Source organism: Aythya marila (assembly GCF_965140915.1).
Source record: "Aythya marila genome assembly, chromosome: Z".
Classification (NCBI taxonomy): domain Eukaryota; kingdom Metazoa; phylum Chordata; class Aves; order Anseriformes; family Anatidae; genus Aythya; species Aythya marila.
The window spans coordinates 79,764,971-79,787,898 of NC_139080.1; the positions used below are offsets into that span (position 1 = coordinate 79,764,971).

Consider the following 22,928-nt stretch of genomic DNA (forward strand, 5'->3'; position numbering starts at 1 on the left):
CTCTAATTTGGAGAGATATGGATTTGATGGGTGGACCATCCAGTGGATAAGGAATTGGCCTGATAGCCAAGAGAGTGGTGGTCCATGGTTCCATGTCCAGGTGGAGGCTGGTGACGACTGGAGTCCCTCAGGGGTCTGTCTTGGGACCAGTGCTTTTCAGTATCTTCATCAGTGACACAGGTGATGGGATTGATGCACCCTCAGCACGTCTGCAGATGACACCAAGATGAGTGGTACGGTTGATACCAAAGAAGGAAGGGATGCCATCCAAAGGGACCTGGACAGGCTGGAGAAGTGGACCCATGTGAACTGAAGGAGGTTCAACAAGTCCACGTGCAAGGTGCTGCACCTGGGTCAGGACAATCCCAGACATGAGCACAGACTGGGAGAAGAACTCACTGAGAGCAGCCCTGCAGAGAAGGACTTGGGGGTTCTGCTGGATGAAAAGCTTGACACGAGCCAGCAGTGTGTGCTTGCAGCCCAGAAATAATGACAGGACAAGGGGGAATCGTCTTGAACTAAAAGAGGATCGATTTAGATTAGACATTAGGAAATTCTTCACTGTAAGGGTAGTGAAGCACTGGCACAGGCTGCCCAGAGAAGCTGTGGATGCCCCATCCCTGGCAGTGCTCAAGGCCGGGCTGGATGGGGACTTGGCCAGCCTGATCTAGTGGGTGGCATCCAGGCCTATGGCAGGGGGCTGGAACTAGGTGGTCTTCCAGGTCCCTTCCAACCCGAGCCATTCTATGATTCTGTTATTCCCAAAGTTTAATCTGATGTGTTAATTTTCTTCTCAAATACTAGAAATTTTAACAGATGTTCATTTCTAAGTAATAAAAAAATCATAAGCTTCTTTATCATTTCTGCTCTTTCTCATTATACCAAAAAAACAAAAAAAAACAAAAAAAAAACAGTCTTTTGGTTTACTGAACATTTATAAAACAACACAGATTTTGTATGTTTATGTATTTTCATGTTTTGGGATAGGGAGAAAAATATATATAATATAATCCAGCAAGCATCTTCCTGAATTAAAGTTTTGGTGGAAAACAAAAGGCCAAGCTCTCCAGAAACCAGCTGCAGGAAACATAGATCAATAATCCTATAAGGCATAGAAGAGAAATCATGTTCTCTTCGGAGTCTTCTGGACTTCAAAATCACAAAATAAACTAGGAGGTGCAGCTTTTAAAACACCTTTCAATACAGTGAACGCTGGCAAGACTAGGTTATTATATAGGCCTAGAAGTCTTGTGGTTTTGTGTCAAAGGGCTCACAGTACCTCCTACTTTCAAAACCTTTCAATCGGCTTGGGATCACTCCAGGGAAAGGGGAACAAATCCTCATCCTGCAGAGAAGCACATGCCGCTTTGCACAGCCTACCTAATAGAATACTTCAACCCCAAATATAGTTCAGTCTTTGACAACCTTGTTTCTGATAGTACGACTGTCTTCATGCAGAGCACTGATCAGCAGTACTACTGATTTTTACTGTTTGTTTTTTTTTGTCCTCTTCCCTAGAGAATATTTTGTGGACACCGAAGACTTTGTCTGACTGGAGACACTGTTTTGTTTTTTTATCAGAGAAACCTAAGCAATTGATCTGTGCCTATGCCCTAAGCAAAAGGATCAAGACACATGACCTAGTTTGCAGTGAGTCAGCAGTGCAGAGAACAGAAGACAGGTATGACTGGGGCCTGCTGTGCTTCAGGAAACATGTCGAAATGTGCTAAGCAAGATTTGGTTTCTTAAGAGAGACTTGCTAGTGTCAAGGTTTACAGAAGTGACAGAATTGAGCATGGAACCGGGGCAAGTGACCGAGCCAACATTCGCTAAGACACTAAATTTCATTACCTGAAGTTGCAAGAAGCCATCCTTGGAGCTGCCTCTCTATCATTATTCAGTGACTCGAACACACATCTGACTGGAGGAGCTGTGAAGTCCAAGATTGGTTTTCCTCACATTTCCTTCTCCAAGGGACAAATCTCATCCACCTAGTGGGTTAACTTGGAGGTAATCACAAATACATACAGGGACAAGAATAACCTCTGCCTGCTGCTGACATCCACACTGTGTCAGCAGGTTCCATTTCGCCTGCAAGTAGATGCTAAGGGGAAAAATGAGGCTTATTATGGACTCAGAGGTACGCCGTAATCAAAGTGGCCTATATCCAGAAGTAGGATTTGCTATAACCAGTCACTGCATACATCATTACAGAAAAAGAAATGGTGCTGTGCTACCCTGGATGCTTGCCACTTCTCCAAGGGCTATGTAATTATTGGCAATGTCAGGCTATGCAGAAAGGTCCAGCAGAATGGGAACGGATGGCTGCTCTCTGCCCACCGACAGCATCAGCATGAGTTGCATCTTACACCCTGCCTAAGCCAAGATTTTGTTGGCTTTAAGGTACCTACTTCAATTAGATTAACAAACAGCTAGAAGAAGTTGCTCAAGATCTTCCATCAGAAAAGAGCTGACTTAGAGAAAGATCTTACCATTAGGACTATTTCAAGGTATCCAAAATGGAGAAAGTTACAGATTGAAACAGTATTACTAATACTGGAAGTTAGCTGGTGGCTTACTGAAAGCGAGAAATCACACCATCACATCATGCTGTTCCAAATGTCATCCAGAATGTGCATGGGTGTGGTTTTTTGTATAAAGCAATTTTGTCACAACATTTGTTGTCGTTCCTATTACACATCTCAAGCATTTAGCATTGAGAAAGAAATCGAGATTGAGGCAATTCCAGTGACAGCAGAAAGAAAGTTTCACATGCATAACAATAATGCTCTACCAGAGGTTTGAAAATAATGTTAAATGTTTCAATCTGACTGTTCAAGCTTACTTTCTGAACCATGAGTGCTGTCTGTCATTTACTTGGCACAGCTACTGAAAGCTTTTAACCGCTGGAACAGCCCACACATGGAACTAGCAGACTTGCCTTCACTGAAATTCACTCCTTCCTGATGTATGCTCTTATATAAGTTGTCTATTGACCAGATGCAAGAGGCGGTAGGTGAAATTTCATAGCCTGTGACGTGCAGGAGGTCAGACTAAAAGATCCTAACAGCCTCTTCTTGTAGTCTTGAGCTGAGAAAATAAGGAAACCTTAAATAAACCAGGGAGACTGGTAGCCTTGAGCTAGCAGAAGCAAGGGAGATAAGGGATGAAAGGTAAAAAAACAAGGAGAAAAACAGCTGTGGGGAGATTCCAGACTGACTATGGTAACCTTTTGCTCATTAATGGTCATTAACATATTAAAAAGACACCCATCAAAATGCTAGTGTATGCTAACGTGAGATTTGGTGCCCCTCCCTCTCTGGTCCTCTGTAATGCACAGACGCAGTGGAGGTAAGTTACGCCGCCTGCCAACTGGCAGTAGCCACTTAGAGCAATCTGAGGATAGTGCCTGCTGGTTAGAAACATCTCCCATGATGTACAGCTGATAAAGGCAGCACATGACAGACTGCCACACGCATCTTGCTAGTCATATTGCCCACGAGAAGCCCAACAGATCCTCAACAACATCGCCTAAGCAGAGATATCCAAGCTTGGTGTTTCACTAGAATCAAAGAATTTGGCAAAACCACAAGGACAGCTCAATTGTGCCAAAGAAAATGCTTCACAAAAGTAAGATATAGTTCTGGTTTTGTTTTTACGTTTGACTGTATGGTTGCTCAACAAGCCCAGTGAGTTGCTGTCAAACCTGCCCTTTTGGGATCCCAAGTCTAAGGTTTACCAGCCATGCAGACTGTCTCAGGAGAGAAGCTCCCAGGTTGAGCACTGCTCTGGACAAACAGCTTTGCAACCTGTTGGGGTAACTACAGGAGTTTTGTTTTTACATACTAGCCACAGTAAAGCCAAACACTGCCAAGCCAACATATTTATTTACAAATGCAAAACCTTGCTTTTCTCCACCCACCTCTTATGCTGAAATGTATCTAAGTGGCTGTGCAGCTGTTCCACAGATATGTACTTACATGCTCCAGCATACTGGTTATTTCCCAGCCTTGTTTTGCTGCCAGGTGTGTCAGTGCGGCTACGTTGCTGTAACTCACATATGCCTGAAATGTAAGGTACATTTCTGAAAATCAAGGGGTGAAGGTAGATTTCACTAAATGCTCCAGGAACGAGACGCTCTTTTTCTATCATTACCCCTGAATCACAAACAAAATGTATGTTTTCCCATAAGTGTTTTCCTTCCAGAAAACATGGTCCAGTAGTTTCTGAATTAAATACTTTCAACAGCTAGATTATGTGCTCACATGGCTGATGGCAAAACAACCCTAATTAAACAACAAAATACCACTTCAGGCTTCTCCAATTACATAGCATCACAGAAAAACTGTGACCACTGGAGGGATAATACAGGTAACCCCTGAGACCACTAAATTAATGGTTTTGTCCATTTTCCTCCTAAGTAATTAAAATCTACCAGAAATTTAACCTCTTCATTGCTATCAACCTGTGGTCTATTATGGCAGCTGTTTTACAAAGCAGGCTCATGGCAGAGACAGTGCAAACGTATCTACTATATATGCTTGACTACAGTGGATGGAGTTCTCTTTTAAGCACTGTACAAAGAGAACAGAGCTTTAGAGCCTTTAATGACAAGTTTTGAATGTAATACCAAATAAATCTAAGTAACCCACTTTTAACATTGCATGCATAGTTATATTTATTGTCTTGCAGAAAAGAAATGCTGCATTTGCAGGATTCAGACTCCATTCGTGGAGATGCCATTGTTAACTACAAATCCCTCCCCATAACATAATTCTCAATTATTTATTTAGTTTCATACGTAATGGATAAAGATCTGGTAAAATTTCTGGGAGCCACTGGGAACTTGTGTACAAAGAAAATTCAACCACAGAAACTCCACGCTGGTCTCAGCAACATTTAGGGTGTGTACAAATCCACCTAAGCTCAGATTCATCACTATTTACTTTATGGCATAAGCACTTTCTGTGGCCTATCATGTCCAAGATAGAAGCATGTACCACATATTTTAACCTCCGTTTCCCACAAAAATGAAGTTTACATTATTTCACTGTTCATCTGTCTTTTGGTATCGCCATGTCTCTTCCCTCACTTTTAGCATTCATTACAAGTGATAATAAAACCCCACAAGTTCTGAGAAATTCAGTGGGAAAAAGCAAACATGTTCCTCTACAGTAGTATTAAACTTTCTAAAAGCTGGGCACACTGGGTCATAAATCTTCGGGAGACCTGTCTTCATTATAGCTCTGCTGCTTAAGGGAAAAGTTGTTAAAAGATTCTATCTTAGAGACACATTTTATGTTCTGTACAAAACTTACTCTTAAATCAACAGTTAGGCATTGACACTTTTTTTTAGAAAGAAAAAATATGTTCATCTTATCACACACTGCTCTATTCTCCCATGACTACCACGACACTTAAGCACAGACTGTGTCAGTTTGGAAACTGACACAATCTGTACAACTGTTTTACATACCCCAAAAGTTTACAACTACACCATTTTATGCAGGTAGACAACAGGACACAATTTAAAGATTACCTGGTTGCTTCTCTCCCAGGGGTCAGATGGTTTGTCTTCTTTAGCAGAGAGCATACACTTTCTAAAGCAAAGTTCAAAAGCAAAATAATACAGTGGTTATTTACACTTTCTTCTATGTGTGCTAACATCAAACACTTCTACAGGTTTAAGTGTTTTCTAAACGCTTTAGAAATATTTTATCAATTTTCACTTGCAATGTGAAATTGTGAATTGCAATGTGATTTTTTCACTTGCAATAACTCATTTTTCTTCACAAGAGTGACTGGGAAACAAAATAACACAAAGAACAAACTGTTTATGGGATGAGTAGCCCTTAATAATTTCAGTGCAACTCAGGCAAAGTGGTCTAGAAAATTAGGCAACAAAGCAGTTATGTTTAAGCAGACATTGACTTCTTAACGAATGATCACGTTTTCTGGACATGTTAAAAAAAATGTAAGTTTTCAAAATCAAGTTTTCTTTGTAGCCCAGCTGTACCTGGCTAGTCGAATTCTCCTTCGGGCAATGGCTCCGTGGTACCGCCTCACACTGTCCTTTATCAAAAGTAAGCCAAAGACAGCGACACATGAGTGACACATGATTATTTTAGGGCACACACAAAAACAAACAAACTAAAAATATTACAGATGGACAAATGCCAGGGATGCATTACAAAGAAATAAAGAACTGTACTCTGTACGTTGGACTTTCCCCAGATTAACCTGAGTCAGTGCTTTACTTCTGACTTGACAATATTCCCTCAAATTTGCAAAAACAATCCAATAAAAAAGTTGTATCACAGCAGCATACCCCTAGCACTTTGGTCCTGAAGCAGGGGCAGCCAGACACACATCACAACATGTTCCACTCCTTCTTGTATGTGCCACCTAACAAATCCAATTCACTATCATCTAGTGTTCAAAGCATGCTAGAAGTACGGAAGAATTTCTATTTAAGTGCACACTCATCTTGTGCGCAGAGCAAATTCATTGCAAACAGATGTGGCCCACCCTTCAAGGTAACAGGTCTTTCCCTTCCCTTACTCTGACAGAATGGATTTTTTCTGAAGTATGGAAGTGGCCCAAGAGCATAGACTGCATTGTCAAAGGTGAATAGGACTTTTTATTCTGAATGATATGCAACTTTGGAAAGTACTTTTTCTTTGCTTTTAGGAGCTGAAACACAGCTTCTCCTGGACTTATCTGTACAGACTCTAATCTGCCTCTCCAGATTACTGTATTTTAACCTTCTTTAAAACACAAACTATTTAATGCTTTCAGATGCCATTTTCACTGAAACGACCACTATTCAAACCATCTTCTGCCAAGTATAAACCACCAAGTTTAAGCTATTTGGAGCATATGCTCTGTTTTTCTCAGAGTGGTCTGCTTGACTGTGGAGGAATTGGAATGTTCCTATTCTCCTATCCTGACTGTTTGTGGATGCTCCTCTAGTCAGGTCTTGAAGGGAACCACTGCTTTTCTGGCACAAGTTAAGCTGTTGTGTTTTTGTGTTTGTTTGTTTGTTTTTCCCCTGTATTTTAAAAGAGGAAGAGTCAGACAGTCTATCCTCTGGAAACAGTCAATCACAGGCAGTAATGAACATTACAGCTTCACCTGGTATATAGGATACCTTGATTTATTTGCCCAGCTGGCATCCTACAAAATGTAAAGACAGTGATGTTGAATAATTATTTCGCTTCTGCCTTTGCTGGCTTTCTAAAAATCTAATTCATTGGAGCATTAAGTTAATGACAGGTGATATCACAGCAAATAATTCAGCAAGAGTATTCACACTGCTCTGATTGCTTAGTGAACTTCTTTCAGGTTCACCTGCTTATATCTCCATGCCAAAGGAACTGGAAAGCCTGCCTGTGTATGGGATTTGTTTCCCATGGACTTCTCCCTAACTCTATTCCTCATCTTCCTTAAGGGTTTCTAAAAATAACTATTCATTTAACACTTCAGAGTTTTGTCAGTTTCTTGCTGCCAAGGCATTTTCTACAGTCAGTGGAGACAATACAAGACAGATGGAGAATCTGCAACTGGTAGATTCTTCCTCCCTCTCCATCCACTAACTACAGAAGTTCTAATGATGACCACCCTCCACACTCCTCAGTTTTGGACGTCTGAAGTTAATAATGATGAATTTCTCACTCAAAAGCAAACATTTCATGTTTCAGAGGCTTTCTCTTCTGCAAGAAGATGCATTTCAGTGAATAGCCTCAGTTAATCTTTGCTTTTCCAGCAAGGCTATAGTGGCCAGCTGTGGGACATGCAGTGTGCTGGGTCGGACCACGTTGTTGCATGTATGCATTCATCCTCCTCCTGAGGATAAAAGCTGACCTTTGTAGTAGGTTTAACTCCAGGGAAGGTGAGCAGCTCTCCTTTTTCATTCACAGCATTGAAAATGAGAAATGCACTGTTAATATGCCGTGCTTGGTCCTTGATCCATTCTTCACAGTTATACGCCTCAACGCGGACACCAACCTCTACACTGAAATAAGAGTTCAGATTAATTACTGAACTACCACAAGTGATGCAGAAGCAGCCCTAAGGCAAACTAAAAAGGACTGCTATATACTTTCCTGTGTACAGGAAGCCTGACTTAAATACTTTCTGCAGTATAAAAAATAAATTACGTAGTCTGGACAGACACATTTTAGAAATAAAAGACACATAGCATGGGTAAAAACAGAAGAAAGTGAGTTAATTAGCAAAATATGAACACTAGTGTGCACAATGTGTGAGCACAGGGCAAAAGTGAACAATACAGCATTGATGTGACATTCAGCAGAAGCACAGCATGAGGGGGCTATCCTGGCTATACATACAGACTAGGGGATGAGAGGCTGGAGAGCAGCCCCATAGAAAGGGGTCTGGAGGTTCTGGCCAACAGCAAGTTGAATGTGAGCCAGTGGTGTGCCATGGCAGCCAGGAGGGCCAACCTTACCCTGAGGGGCATCAGGCACAGCATTGCTAGCTGGTCGAGGGAAGGGATTGTCCTGCTCTCTTCTGTGCTGGTGCAGCCGCACCTCCAGTACTGTGTGCAGTCTTGGGCACCACAGTATGAGGACATAAAACTATTAAGAGTGTCCAAAGGAAGGCAACTAAGATGGAGGAGGTCTGGAAAGCAAGATGTATGAGGAGTGGCTGAGGTCCCTGGGTTTGCTCAGCCCCGAGCAGAGCAGGCCGAGGGGAGGCCTCATGGCGGCCTGCAGCTGCCTCAGGAGGGGAGCGGAGGGGCAGGCGCTGAGCTCTGCTCTCTGGGGACAGCGACAGGACCCGAGGGGACAGCATGGAGCTGGGACAGGGGAGGGTCAGGCTGGGGGTTAGGGAAAGGGTCTGCACCCAGAGGGGGTCGGCCACTGGGACAGGCTGCCCAGGGCAGTGGTCACAGCACCAAGCTGCCAGAGTTCAAGGAGTGTTTGGACAGCGCTGTCAGATGTAGGCTCTGCTTTTTGGGTGGTCCTGTGTGAAGGCAGGAGTTGGACTTAATGATCCTCATGGGTCCTTTGAAACTTGTGATATTCTATGATTCTATAATCCCCTGAAAATCACTGAATTTCAGAGTGAATTTTACAGTCATAATTTGAAGGATTGCAATTTGGCTATGAATGATCTTTAAATCTTGAAAATCAGAGAATAATTAAAAAAAAAAAAAGAGAAGTTAAAAAAAAAGGAAAACGAGACAGATCGACAGATCAATCGATACACATACACATATATAGAGATATATCCTCCAAAGCCCAGCTGCAAAATTATTCATTCAGTAAGACAAATCCTACTAATAGCTAAAAAATGCAGTTAGGCTGGTGCTGGAGAAGTCAAGGAAGACAAGCATATAAGGGACTTTACCTAGGAAGATAAGCATATAAGGAGTTTCACCTGTTCTGAAATGTGTTGTTCACAATTGCATTGAAGACAAGGCGGTCACCCACAACGGATGGTCCCCAGAATTTAAACATATTGACCGATTTCAGGATGGGATGTGAACGACAAAGGCGGCTGAAAAAGAAACCCCGTGAGACAGAGAGCAAAACACACAGTCACATGAAAGAACCTCCTTTGTTAGGTTTGAAAGGGGTAATGATTAGAGCAACAAGGTTTCCACAGCCTAAAGACCACTCACTGTATTACACTAATTTATTCCATAACCCACTGAAATATAGTTAACATGTTCAGCTCCAGGAGCATATAATTCAAGCTTCAAACATAATAACACCACTTATGTCATGCTGCTTCATTTTCAACACACTTTACAAACACTGACTAATTGATTCTCACTGCTTGTTATTACCTTCTTTTGGTGCCAGACCATGAATCCCTTACCTACAGAGTAACCACCTGCTTCACAAAGAGTTTCATTAACTTCTACATTATTGTATAGGGAGTAGGATATTGCTCAGTATGTAGAAATGCCTGATCATAAACCCTTTACACAAATAAAGAAACCTGAGCAGAAAGGTTCAGCACCAGAAACAGTGTTCAAGCAAAGCAATGTGAATCTCTTCTTTTGAATACTGATACTTCTTTTTATTTTTTTTTGTCAATGCTTTCTACTAGTATTATATGAAGTGAAAAAACTACTCTTAAAACTACCAGATGCATGTATATGTATTTAATTTGGTCTGAGCTTGGAAGGACATTTTTGCATATACAATGGGACAGCAAGATTTTGAATTGATCCCTTATCAATTCAGACAACATGTTCGCTAAATTTCAGAAGATGAGGGTAGGCATCATATAAACACATATCTTACTGATATTTTCTGATCCTATAGTATATTCAATTACATGCAGTCAAGTTTAGCTGAGCTGTCCTACTGGGGCTCTTTGAACTGCTTGTGAAATAGTCTGTAGCCACTCTGGTAAAACTTTGCTGGTGTAGTGCCAGGAGACTATCCCTTCCAGAAGTACATGAGCAAAGCTGTTTTTTGGGCTAGTGCAGTGGAGAAACAGAATAGAAAGAATATTTCTGCAATATTGTGTCACCTGTGGAAGGGAACTGCAACAACCTACCGCTTCTCCGACCTTCACAGGCATGCCAGAAAAAAATGTCTGCAGTACAGATACTGCAGGACGCGCCTGGAATACTGTGTCCAGTTCTGGTTCCTGTGATTCAAAAAAGAGGCAGATAGACTGGAAAGGGTTCAAAAGAGGGCCATGGAGATGATCAAAGAGTTGGAGAACTTGCTCTTTGAGGAAATGCTGGAGGAGCTGTTTTTTTTTCACCCTGGAGAAGAGAAGGCTCATGGAGAATTTAATGAGAGTATCCCAGTATTTAAAGTCCGACTGTAACAAAGACAGAGGCTCTCTTTCTCAAGGAGACACATCGAGAAGGCAAAGGTAATGGGTACAAGTTGCACTCAAAGAGGTTTTGTCTTGACAAATTAATTTATTTTTTTTTACAGTGAGAACAACGAATCACTGGAACAACATCCCCACCAATGTGGTAGAATCCCCATCACTGGAGGCTTTCAAGATGTAGTTGGACAGAATCACAGAATTTCTAGGTTGGAAGAGACTTCCAAGATCACCAAGTCCAACCTCTGACCTAACACTAACAGTCCCCACTAAACCATATCCCTAAGCTCTACATCTAAACGTCTTTTAAAGACTTCCAGGGATGGTGACTCCACCACTTCCCTGGGCAGCCTGTTCCAGTGCCTCACAACCCTTTCGGTAAAGAAGTTCTTCCTAACATCCAGCCTAAATCTCCCCTGGCTCAACTTAAACCCATTCCCCCTCGTCCTGTCACCAGGCACGTGGGAGAACAGACCAACCCCCACCTCGCTACAGCCTCCCTTGAGGTACCTATAGAGAGAGATAAGGTCGCCCCTGAGGCTCCTTTTCTCCAGGCTGAACAAGCCCAGCTCCCTCAGCCGCTCCTCGTAGGACTTGTTCTCCAGGCCCCTCACCAGCTTCGTCGCCCTTCTCTGCACCCGCTCAAGCACCTCCATGTCCTTCTTGTAGCGAGGGGCCCAAAACTGAACACAGTACTCGAGGTGCGGCCTCACCAGAGCCGAGTACAGGGGGGCTATCACCTCCCTAGCCCTGCTGGTCACACTGTTCCTGATACAAGCCAGGATGCCGTTGGCCTTCTTGGCCACCTGAGCACACTGCTGGCTCATATTCAGCCGACTATCCACCATCACTCCCAGGTCCTTCTCTGCCTGGCAGCTCTCCAGCCACTCATCTCCCAGCCTGTAGCTCTGCTTGGGGTTATTGCACCCCAGGACCTGGCACTAGACAATCTCATCTAGACTAACATTTCCCAGAAAAGGTTGGATGTGATGACCTTTGAGGCCCCTTCCAACCTGGGCTGCTCTATGATTCAATACAACTTCAGAGTTTGTGGCAGTGGGAGGGTATAGTCTGCAATCTCTCCAGAGTGGGCAAAATTTTGGTTTCTTCAGCAGTTGGAAGTGTAATAAAGGTCCCCCAGACATCTTTGTGCACCACATGAATAAAGAACAATATGTAATAATGTCATGCGTTTTTAGACTTAGAGAAAATATTCTCTATCCTCATGCATGTTTGTGTAACTCCTCAGTAAGAATTAGGTATGCACATCTGAGAATAGATTTTCACTGTGCAGTTTTTATACTTGAAAATACAGTTATGTAGTGTTCTTAGCTTTTAGCTCAATTGCACTCTGCAAACTAATGTACCAGTATTGTTAAATGCACACAATTATCTGTTGCTAATTAATTGACTGGTACATCTTTTTAATAGACTCAGACATTCAAATGACTTTGTAATTTCATTAAAAATAATTTGCTCTTCTGATTTAAAACACTAAATGGTTATCTCATTTACAAAGTTCACAATAAAGATGCAAATACAGTATTATTGAAAATAAAGAGAAGAACTGAACAGAAATTTGGCCTAATTATTCTGTTCTTCCTGGAAAACTGTGTTCTGAATACTTTTACTGGAAGTTGAAGACATAAGAAACAACCAATCCAGTTCAAACGAATATTCAGATAGCTTTACTACTATCTGTAAGATTTTCATCCATTGTCCAGACAGAAAGGTGGGGGGAAAGAGGGTGAGCAACCTTTACAATGCCCTTACAAATTTACTTTTCAAATGTTGGCCCTTCTCCTCCATTTCTTTCAGAATTTGTGGCCATAGCAACTCTTAACTTCAAAGGTCAGATCTAATTATGAGTGGCCTCACAAAAGGTTTGTAATGAGACTAGCTGTTTCACAAACAAACTACAGCATCTCTGTTTTCAACATTCTTCTGTCATCAACTGTTATTCTTGAATTTTTTTACACAACAAATCATGTTAGACATTCATTATTCCAAAGAAAGTGTTTTCCCTACTTGCTCCGCCGGTGATTCCCTTCACTTTTTAAACATAAATGTGACTCTCTGTACGTCACATTTATCAAATGAAAACAGGCGAATATTTTGGGTCAGATTACGGCACAAATCTGAAACAACTCCTTTGAAGCCAATGAAATTACACAATGGGGTAAGGTCAGTGCATTCTTATGTTAATAAAGCAAGTTGTTTATCCAAACACTAAAGAAAATCTGTTGCTACCAGTATAGCTACTGCCTACAAGTCAAAACTACATGAATAATGAGTGGGAAAGTCATTTAATTATTAAAGTTAAAAAAACTAATCTAACATCCCGGCAATGAAATAGGTCACTTGGTATGCAAGGAAAATTCAAACTGAAATTCAAGTGTTGCTTACAAAGAAGCTTTGTATACCGTCCAAGAACAAGGAGGGAGACAAACAACTGCTCAATTTCAGATGAAGAGAAATCAAATGACAATATGCCCAGGCCTTACTTAGAGGCAGTTTCATAAAAATATTTTGTACTTACTACCTGAAGATGTCAGAGCACATTGAACTACTAACAATATTAGAATTCACAGGATGTGGGACACAGGGGGTCTGAATGACTAAGTGACTTGCAGACGTTTATGCATACCTTCAGCATAAGCACCAATAAAACAGCACATGTTTCTTCTGATTCTTACTCTGGCATGAGGATCTGCACAATAACATCTAGAAGGCTCTCTGTTTTGGGCTATCAATTAATACAGGGCTCGTGTCAGTTTTACTCTAACTTAATGACTGGCTCTGTTTTTAAAACAACGCACCAATCACAAGGAGGCTGAGTTTCTATTCCTATTTCTAATGCTGACTTTCTGCAGGGAGTTTCAGGCAAATAATACGGACTCTTTTGCCTTAGGCTCTGCATATATAACAGAGAGAGAACAAAACATGACTCCCACAGTGGCGTGGCATGCTGTGGGAAATGTACCACGGAAATCGTTTAAAGGCCTCCTGCAATCTTAAGAAGGAAAGTCAAAAGGATTTGGGTCTGCTGTTTTCATAAAATAAATCCCGTTGACACCTTTAGTATTAAAATGGAAGCATACACATCCTTCTAGAAACACATACAAAGACTCTGATGTAGAACAGTACCTTGCTGAAATACTTGCCACTGTCTCCATCCAAGCCATGATCTGGCCACCAAAAGTGTTTCCATGATGGTTTGCATGAGGAGGCTGGACAAGCTCAATACTCTGCACATGAGTGAGGTCAGTTGAAACTGCATCTTCCTCTTTAAAAATATCTGAAATATGGAAGCAATATATAATGAATTATTTCAGCTGGTTAGCTCTGATAACCAAGATACTACCAGTTACCAAAGTGTGCCATTTGCTTTAGACACACTGAAAAGAAAAAAAAATGGAAAAAAAAGGAAGATACAGGAAGGCCTCTGATCTTTCCAAGGGTAGCAAGATGATGATGATTTCCTCTGTTCTTCCACAAGACCTGAGAGGTGGGGGGTGGTGCACCCCTCAGCGCTATGGCAGCACAGAGATCCTTCCTTGAAAGGATCCTTTAAAGATGCTGCACCAGAAGCAGTAAGTGTGAAACTCACGTTAGCTACGAACACAGGCAGCCAACTTTCTCAGCTTGTGCTTCTGGTTATCCTTGGTTGGTCTGCATGACCTTTAACAGATGTTGTTACAGCAGTTTATCACTTATTCAAATACCTCTCATAGACTTTGCCCATCATGTATGATGGGCACCCGTGCAAATCTGTCTAATTAAGGTTATAGTATGACATGCTTATTTCATAGCCTTTTACTTACAAATTTTGTGATTACTAGAAAGAGTATAGAGTGGACACACTAAGAAGAGACTATTGATCTGAAACAGTGACCACTTTCTGTTATTTGAGTGGTTCCAATTCCACTTCCAAATGTTTAGCCAAACATCCTTACTGTACTCTTTGCTTTTTCAGATATATTTTCCAAGAGTCCCTTTAGGCATGAGATGGTGTCAGTTATTTACAAAGAGCGCATTCATGCTACATGCTACTTGACCTGAATTGTACTTTAGATTTTTGCCCTAATTAACTACCTTTATGATTATATAAACGTGTGGACACATCTGACTAACTTGCACTTTGGACCTACTTAAGTTGTTGCATAAGATCTACTCAGAAGACAAACTTCACTTTCTGAACATGCTACCTGGCAGCCACTAATGCAGTATTTTCTTCTGTTTCCCCTGTTTTGCTTGCTCTACCCCCTAAAATAGTTAAATCTCTGTTTATGGTGATCAGATCCTTCTAGGAAGTCTCCAGGCAAGGTAGTGGAAACCAAATTCATCAACTTTTGATTTCTCTTTCATGGTATTAAACCACTTCCTATGAGGCAGTTGCCATGAGGACTGTCCTGGAGTCAATTTTCTTCCTAGTAGCTGGTAGGGTGCTATGTTTTGGATTAGGATGAGAAGAGTGCTGATAACCTGCTGATCTTTTAATTGTTGCAGAGCAGTGCTTACACCAAGCCAAGGACTTTTCAGCTCCTCACTCTGTCCTGCCAGTGGGCAGGCTGGGGGTGCAGCAGGAGCTGGGAGGGGACAGACCCAGGACAGATGACCCAAACTGGCCAAAGGGGTATTCCATACCATCTGACATCATGCTGAACAATATATAGGGGTGGCTGGCCCAGGTAGGGGGGCCAGCTGCTTGGGGATAAGCTGGGTATCGGTCAGCGGGTGGTGAGCAATAAAAATAAGCTATTTGCTTGCAGTAGCCCCTACACAGTCTAATTAAGTTGTTAAGACTCTAATTTATATTTACAAGAGGTTTCATCCTTCCTCAGTGAAGACAGACACATAATAATGACTGCTGTTCAGATACAGTTACAGCTCAGATTTTCCAGGTATCAGCAGATTTCTTAACTGTTTGTTAATAACTTCTTTTGCAGGGGAACACAGCAACTTGGAAGAACAGTGGTCTTTAAGAACAGAGATTTCTACCAGAAATTAAGATGAACTAGTGCCTTGGACCAGCTTTTCTAATTTGGTCCTAAGGAGTTTATTTTTTTTTTCTTTACTTGCTTTAACCACCATCTAATGAAGTTTCACCTGCTTGTTGGGAACGTTCTCACAGCATGAACATAGCCCTTTGAGGTTTCTTGCAAAGACAGCCATAATCCCAAATGAATTTCATCCTTCTGTCTACATTATAACCGATGTTATAGAACTCTATTACTGTATTGCAAAGATCTGCATTTACTGTTAAATCTTAGATGTATAAGCAACAAGATCTGCATTTTACATCTATTTAACGTGTGCTTAGCATTCAATCCTGCATTTTAGATTTAGAATTTGTGAAAGACAAATAAATGGTACTCTATTAGTACAACTGTCCTACGCAGACTCACAAAATCTGATACACCCTTTTCTACCTGACACCACCACCTCACGGAGCTACACTCAGCTGTTTGGACTGTTTTTTTTTCTCCCTCCCTTATGTTATTTGTTCCATCTTCTATAATGACCACAGTAATCACCTTCCTTATTACTCTCCTGCATTAGGTTCTGAAAGACCTGTTCATAGCCCAGTCGGATTCTTCTTCTCTCAGTAGCCAGGGTGTGCTCCAGATGGTCTTCTGTAGACAGAAGCTGCACAGGTTCTAGTTCAATCTATGAAAATGGAAAAAAAAAAAAAAGTTCTCAATTCCACAATCATACCATGCACTTTGAACTTAAAATGGCATCAGCATTTTCTATAATCTTTTGCTATCAACCCTCCAAGAAGACAAGTGTCATTAATACAAACATGCGCAGAGTTAAAGTTCAAGAGATTCTGCATTATCCTTTCAGAGTCATTTGTTAAAACTCACACACAACAGGCTTTTGACTTCTTAATACAAAGATTCAGAAGAGTACTTACAGTTTAAGACAGTCCTCATTTAAAAAACAACAGCAACAACAAAGAAAACAACAACAACAAATCTATACTCAAGAACATTTGAGTACAGAATTTTCTTTTTAGAAAAAAAAAACAGTTGCACTGAGCAGTGGTGCAATACTTTTTTTCTTAATGCATGGAAGTGTACCCCAGAGCCCATTCTCTTTCACTAAGTCTCCTTCAAATAGCCTGCACTCTTAAAATTCACTCATACTCACATGGCCTATTCTGTCTATCCCCAACTATCTGAAGACCTGTTTTAAAAGGACTACTGGTTTTCTGAGGTGGAGGAGAAATGCATGAACACATAGCACTTGGTGTGGCTTCAGACTACATACATTTCGTAGAAGCACAGAACCATAGGATGGTTTGGGTTGGAAGGGATCTGAAAGACCATCTGGTTCCAACCCCCCTGCCATAGTCAGGGACACCTCCCACTAGATCAGGTTGCCCAAAGCCCCATCCAGCCTGGCCTTGAGCACCTCAAGGGATGGGGCACCCACAGCTTCCCTGGGCAACCTGCTCCAGTACCTCACCACTCTCAGAGTTAAGAATTTCCTTTACTAGTAAATGATTTATGCCCTAAACGCTACTTGTGCTCAAATGCAAATTGCCATGTATGTCAGCGCAGGGAAAAAAATGAATCCAGTCCCATACTGGCTTCTGAGAAGTCTTACATTTAGATAAATACTGAGAGGTGCTACTGAACAGACACTTGTGTCATTTACTTACAAGATCTAATTTCAGAAACCTTAAAATAATGCACAAGCAATGTAACGCAGACAAAACCAACATTTTACAGCCTGCTGCTACTATTTCTCAGTCTTCGAGTCTTCACTGAACACTCTTCCAGTTTACTTGCCTTGTCTCTGACCCTACTCAAGAACTTCCCAGCTTTTTCCAAATGGCTGAGCTAGAAGATTAAGATGGTGAATGTATACTGTTGCTCTCTGCACAGCTTTAGCAACAATTGTTCAAAAAGCAGGTTTGAAAAAATGTTAACTTCTCCAATACTCTAATTTCCAATGAAATTAGAACTGAAATCTTAAACTCGCTCTGGGCAGTCCTGTCTTAAGCTTAGTTAATCATCACAAATTTAATCTGTAAATAATCTCCCTGGAAATTTGGGCATAAGGTGCCACAGATGTGATATCAAATTAGTAATAAACAATCCTTACTTTATATTTTAGTGCTCTCAAGCTAACCTTAGCCATTAACCTTTCAGAGACAAGCTAAGCTTTAGTTTTGGTAAAACTGAACTAATTTGTTTCTTCAGCAAACTGCACTATATCATTGCAGAAAAGGAAAGAAATGACTGGATGTATCAAATTGCTCATGTGATGACAACTGTCTGCCAATCAGCAGTGGATATTAGTGAGGCAGATGCACTTTTATAATATGTTAAAAGAAACTGGAAAGTCTATGATTGTGATACTAGTAACTTGTGTTAGAAAGTAGACTGTACACAAAGGGAGTTCATTAAGAATATCTGAGGAATATACGGCCTTTCCCACACAAACACTTTAGAAAAACTGTGCCTGCACTGTGAAAGCCAAACAGCACTGTGACTGGTTTCTAAACACCTCCAAGGATCCCAACACTGGGGAGAAGAGACAACAGTGGCATGCAAACCATTTAACATTAATGCTGAAGAATTAATTTAGGTTGGAAGCTAGCTTAAAAATGTTTTCTACCTGAGTAGTGATGACTCTGGACCACCTCCTCAAAAGGGAGTGGGAAGAATGAAAAAAAAAAGGACCCCACCCTCCCCCAAACCCTTGTATGTATATTGATCTGCTTCTGAAAAGGAGAGAGGTGGTGCAAACTCATAGGAATTTCTTTTCCAATGCTTGCCTGTGGCAATATTGCAGTCCCCATAACAGCACCAGTTCTACTACTAGTAAATGTGCAGGAGAAAGTGGAAACAATAAAAAAGCCTAAAAAAATCGTATCAGTTGTGGAAAAAAAAGATCTCCCTGTTTTCTGGAGTTCATGCTATTTTTCTGTCATTGATCAGAATGAACAGGTATCATCATTTTCCTGTGTTTCACAATCAGAGGAGGGCTATTTCACAGAAATATAGTCCCAGTAACGTCAAGCATAGAACAAAATAGAAAGAATACCTTTTTAGCACCGACTGGTTTGGCTACATATGTTGCATACGCCACACTCACGATTTTTTCAACATTTGTCAAAACGTCCTGTACTGTAACCTTGATGCCAACCTACAAGGAAGAAGGTAGTGGGAGAAAGGGAGAAAAAAGTAATTACACCATCATCCACTGAGTTCAGATAAAGCAGAGCACTGTTTATCAAATTAATCATGTCCTGTCTCTGAAACCTAAGGTAAAAGGTAAAAAGCCTAAAAAAAGGTAAAAAGCCTGATCTGCTATCACTGATAGAGCCCTGAACATACATGAACATCACAATATTCTCTGGCCTCTGAAAAGCCCTTTAGCACAGCTGTATATAGATGTTTCAAACCATCTGTAAGGGTAAAATAAAAAACAGGAAAACATTTAGATTTAGTTTTATGGGTATCCATTTCCATTTATTTGTGTGCCATTGGGAGTCTACCTCTGAATCTAAGATCTGTATGAACAGTGAAGTCTTTATAAAGACACAGAATACAATGAAACACTTGAAGGGGAAGCACTTCATTTGACATTCTGATGTGCATCAAATCTTTTGATTTTTGTGAACTTTAGAGCCTTCTGGAATACATTCTCTAGGATATGCACCTTTTCCATTAATACTAATTAATATACTCATATTGTTCCATTCTTATTTCAAGTAATTGGACAATACATTATTACAATATGAAGAGTAATAACGTGCACAACTAGCTGAGAGAAGTTGTTTTTTTTTTATATCAAAAGTTTCAAAAATACTTAGAAGTCCACCTATTCAGTAGAGCCTGGCTCTGATCTGGAGATTACTTAGAGGTTAACGGCTTTGGACTGGACGAACACCAACTTCGCCAACCTGTCCAGTATACCTGCCAAGTATTTTAAGTCTTCAGGGTCCAGTTGCTATTTTGACACAGATTATTTAACAGGCAATATGCAATTAAAATAGTCATTATGAAACCAGATTTTCATTAGGCAGCGCTGTTGTTTAGATTTCTGCACTACATCCTTCTGGAACTAGTAAGACTGGATCCTTGTTTCATTTCTCTTCTCCTCCCATCTCTCTCCCCCTGTTCATTAAGCATCATTAGAAATAACAGTGATGATCTCTTACCTCCATGCTGGTGTTGAATGCTCTGTTCACTTTTGCTTTGATGGTAATAACTTGTCCAACCCTGTTAAGAAGAGTAAAATCTTCTTATGGTACGTAATCATGCAGCTTAATAAGTGTTTGGACGTCCCTCTCTAGGTATTCATAATAGCAGTGAAAAAAATCTCTGGAAGAAACTCTCATTAAGCTGTGATCAGTCTGTATCTTCCACAGTGTACTGAAAATGCACTGGAAAAGGTTTACCACAGTCAGATTACACTCATGCTTAATAATGATTTTAGTCTCTCAGAAAACTATGTAAGCTTAATTCTAGGCATTCCTTTTCCTTGCTATCCCTATGACATCAGGTATGCTCCAGGATCCTAGTCTTCCAAGAAATTTTGGCCTAGATTCTGCTTTTGCTCAAATGCACATCACGTGCATCCCCTAATATACAGATAGATACACACTAAGGAATACCCCCAGTTTGTGCTCTATCCCCTAGTGCTCTTTGAAGTTTCTGTAGGATGGGAAAAGAGTTTACTTCCCACATTCTGGCCAAGAGCAGGGATGTAACATGCCCCTTCCGTCTGAGCAGCTACTACTCTTTCCCATTTAGTTACATAGAATACCTAAACAGAATATTATACTTATGTATAAATAACACATGTATTGTATTTATATGTATTTACATATTTATTTAGTTATATTTACTTATATACATAAAATTAACTGACTGTGAAAATACTTTCCGTATAGAATTTCTAAAATAATGCTTCTTATATACTGATAAGTGTATTTTTTTATCAGGCAACGCTAAAATAGTGAAAAGAAGGCAGTTTCCTCCAGAGTTGTCTTATTGAGCAGAACAGCAAAAGGACTTGAGGCAAAGACAGGGTAAGTGAGAACGGCAGCCAAAATAACTGGGCATGAGGCTGCTGACTTCAGGGAAATTAGGCCAACCTAAAACTGCTAAGGATCAGTCCCAAAGCAGGCAAAGCACAGCAAGCTACGTCCATGACTATCAAATATAACTCGGGCTACCTGATCACCTAAGAAACAGACATCTACAGCTAAGCACTGGGCACAGCATGACCCCAGTTTATTAAGAAAAAAAAAATCTTTTTAATTTCTTCCTAATTTAATGGATAGTCGATTTTTTTTTTTGATGTACAAAGGTAAGGCTTTTGTTAAACTGCTTCTCTCACTGCCAGATTTTCAAAGAAGTTATCAAGCAATATAATGGAAAGTAGGAAAACTGTTCCTTTACAATACCAGACAAGAAGAACGAATTGCAAAGATTTTTTTTTTCCTTTCTTATTCACATTCAAGAATGCAAGTGGAAACCTTTACATGGGGAAAAAAGTGGCTCAAGGAATGATTTTGGTCCTTCTGCAGATATACACCTTTTGAAGATACTCAGTTTTTCTGTCGCTCACTGCAAACATGCAAACATTAACATAACAGTTCCAAACTGCACAGAAAAGGGAACCACCAATGCCTTTAAAAATGAGAGGGTATTCTGAACAATAGCATAGTATTTGTGTTCAGGCTTGGCAAAGAAGTTATAGATATAGTCTTGCAAAAAGCCTTTAGAAAGCTTAGAAAGAGAACTCATTCAAGTATCCTGAAAAACCTCTGAAGATTCTGTATCTGCCACAAAACTCTCAAGAGGATTACAGTAACACAGCAACAGAAGTAATGAGAAGTGCAAGGTGAAAAAAAGGTAAGTTTATCCCACACACTAACAGTGAGCATGAGGCTTTCCTCTCAAGAGGGAGAGTTCAGAGTCTGTGGATGCTTGCAGAAGATGTCACGGTCCCTGTGAAGGACATCACGATGGCAGGTTGTCCGTGAGGATCCATGCACAGCAGGGAATGCAGCAGTCTCTACCCCATTCTTCCACACAAAGACTGTTTATTTGACCTTTGCCAGCAATAGGTCCCTGGCGACCTCTCTTCCTCTTTGTGAGAACATTGCATAAAAGGGGTTGAGAGAGGTAAGGTTGCATCTGTTAATGTTTCAGGGAACTGCGGAGTTTGAGGGAACAGCAGAACAAAGCTGGATGTGATCTCACTCAACCTGAGGAGCCAGTCCTGCAATAAGGTGGGTTTGGATTTTAAGAGACATTGAACGCCCTGACTGACTTACATCTCCTTCAGTGTTCCAGTCTACGTAGCTGAATTCACATTTCACTGCAGGAAAGCGTAGTCCTCTGGGGTCCGTGGCCATAACAGAAAATAAAGATGTCAGAACTGAGATTGTAGGACAGCGTGATAGGGAAGTGTCTTTTCATATATTATCCAGAGCAGTTTCAAAATGAAATGTTTTACGTGGTATCACGTATTCTGTCTTTGGACAAACAGATTTATTTAAGCCAAGACAGCTGATCAGCTTGGGCATTTAAATAGATACTTAAGGGCAGGAGTCACAGAACATCACACTTTCGCTTGTAACTGGCAGAAGGATTCTGAAATACATCAGAATGGTTAACATACGGAGCATTAACAAAATTTAAATGTAATTTAAAGTTAGAAGTTCTTACTACTCCTGATCTGCTGCATATTAAAAGATGAGGAAGAGGAACTTATTTCTTATCATGGCATAAAACTGAGTGTTGCAATATAGGGATATATTATGAAAAAAATGTATTTCCATGTCAATTGAAGAGAAGTAAACATGGAAGAGTTAATCCTTACAGAGCATACCTAATCTGAGTTAGGTAAATGAAGCCTTACAGCAGGTAACTTACAAAATATTTTTTTATATCTAATAAGAAGAGCTCTTACTAATGCCAGACATTTGTATAATCTGGCAGAATTTAGGAAATGACACAGTGAACTATGAACAGGATGTTAGGGATGACTGAGGCTGAAGAATAATTACTGAAACCATTTCACAGTTACTAGACTTGTACCTTAAATTCTTATAAATAACGGAACATTGG

The 22,928-nt window shown here is 40.6% G+C and overlaps 1 protein-coding gene across 2 annotated transcripts in view; it reads right to left on the minus strand.

Annotated features, from left to right (window-relative positions):
• ACOT12 (acyl-CoA thioesterase 12) overlaps positions 1 to 22,928 on the minus strand; it is a 32,590-nt gene that overhangs the window by 5,516 nt on the left and 4,146 nt on the right. Inside the window, exons 1-10 of one of the 2 annotated variants that reach the window (XM_082784417.1) lie at positions 21,731 to 21,834; positions 20,006 to 20,066; positions 18,886 to 18,987; positions 16,362 to 16,494; positions 13,972 to 14,122; positions 9,406 to 9,525; positions 7,864 to 8,014; positions 6,017 to 6,072; positions 5,540 to 5,600; positions 3,981 to 4,064 (exon numbers count right to left, since the gene is read on the minus strand). In XM_082784417.1, coding sequence (XP_082640543.1) covers positions 3,981 to 4,064; positions 5,540 to 5,600; positions 6,017 to 6,072; positions 7,864 to 8,014; positions 9,406 to 9,525; positions 13,972 to 14,122; positions 16,362 to 16,494; positions 18,886 to 18,987; positions 20,006 to 20,011 — 864 coding nt within the window. In that variant the 5' untranslated portion in view covers positions 20,012 to 20,066; positions 21,731 to 21,834. Of the gene's footprint in view, positions 1 to 3,980; positions 4,065 to 5,539; positions 5,601 to 6,016; positions 6,073 to 7,863; positions 8,015 to 9,405; positions 9,526 to 13,971; positions 14,123 to 16,361; positions 16,495 to 18,885; positions 18,988 to 20,005; positions 20,067 to 21,730; positions 21,835 to 22,928 lie in introns of those variants that run through there. The other variant, XM_082784416.1, reaches the window with a different exon arrangement.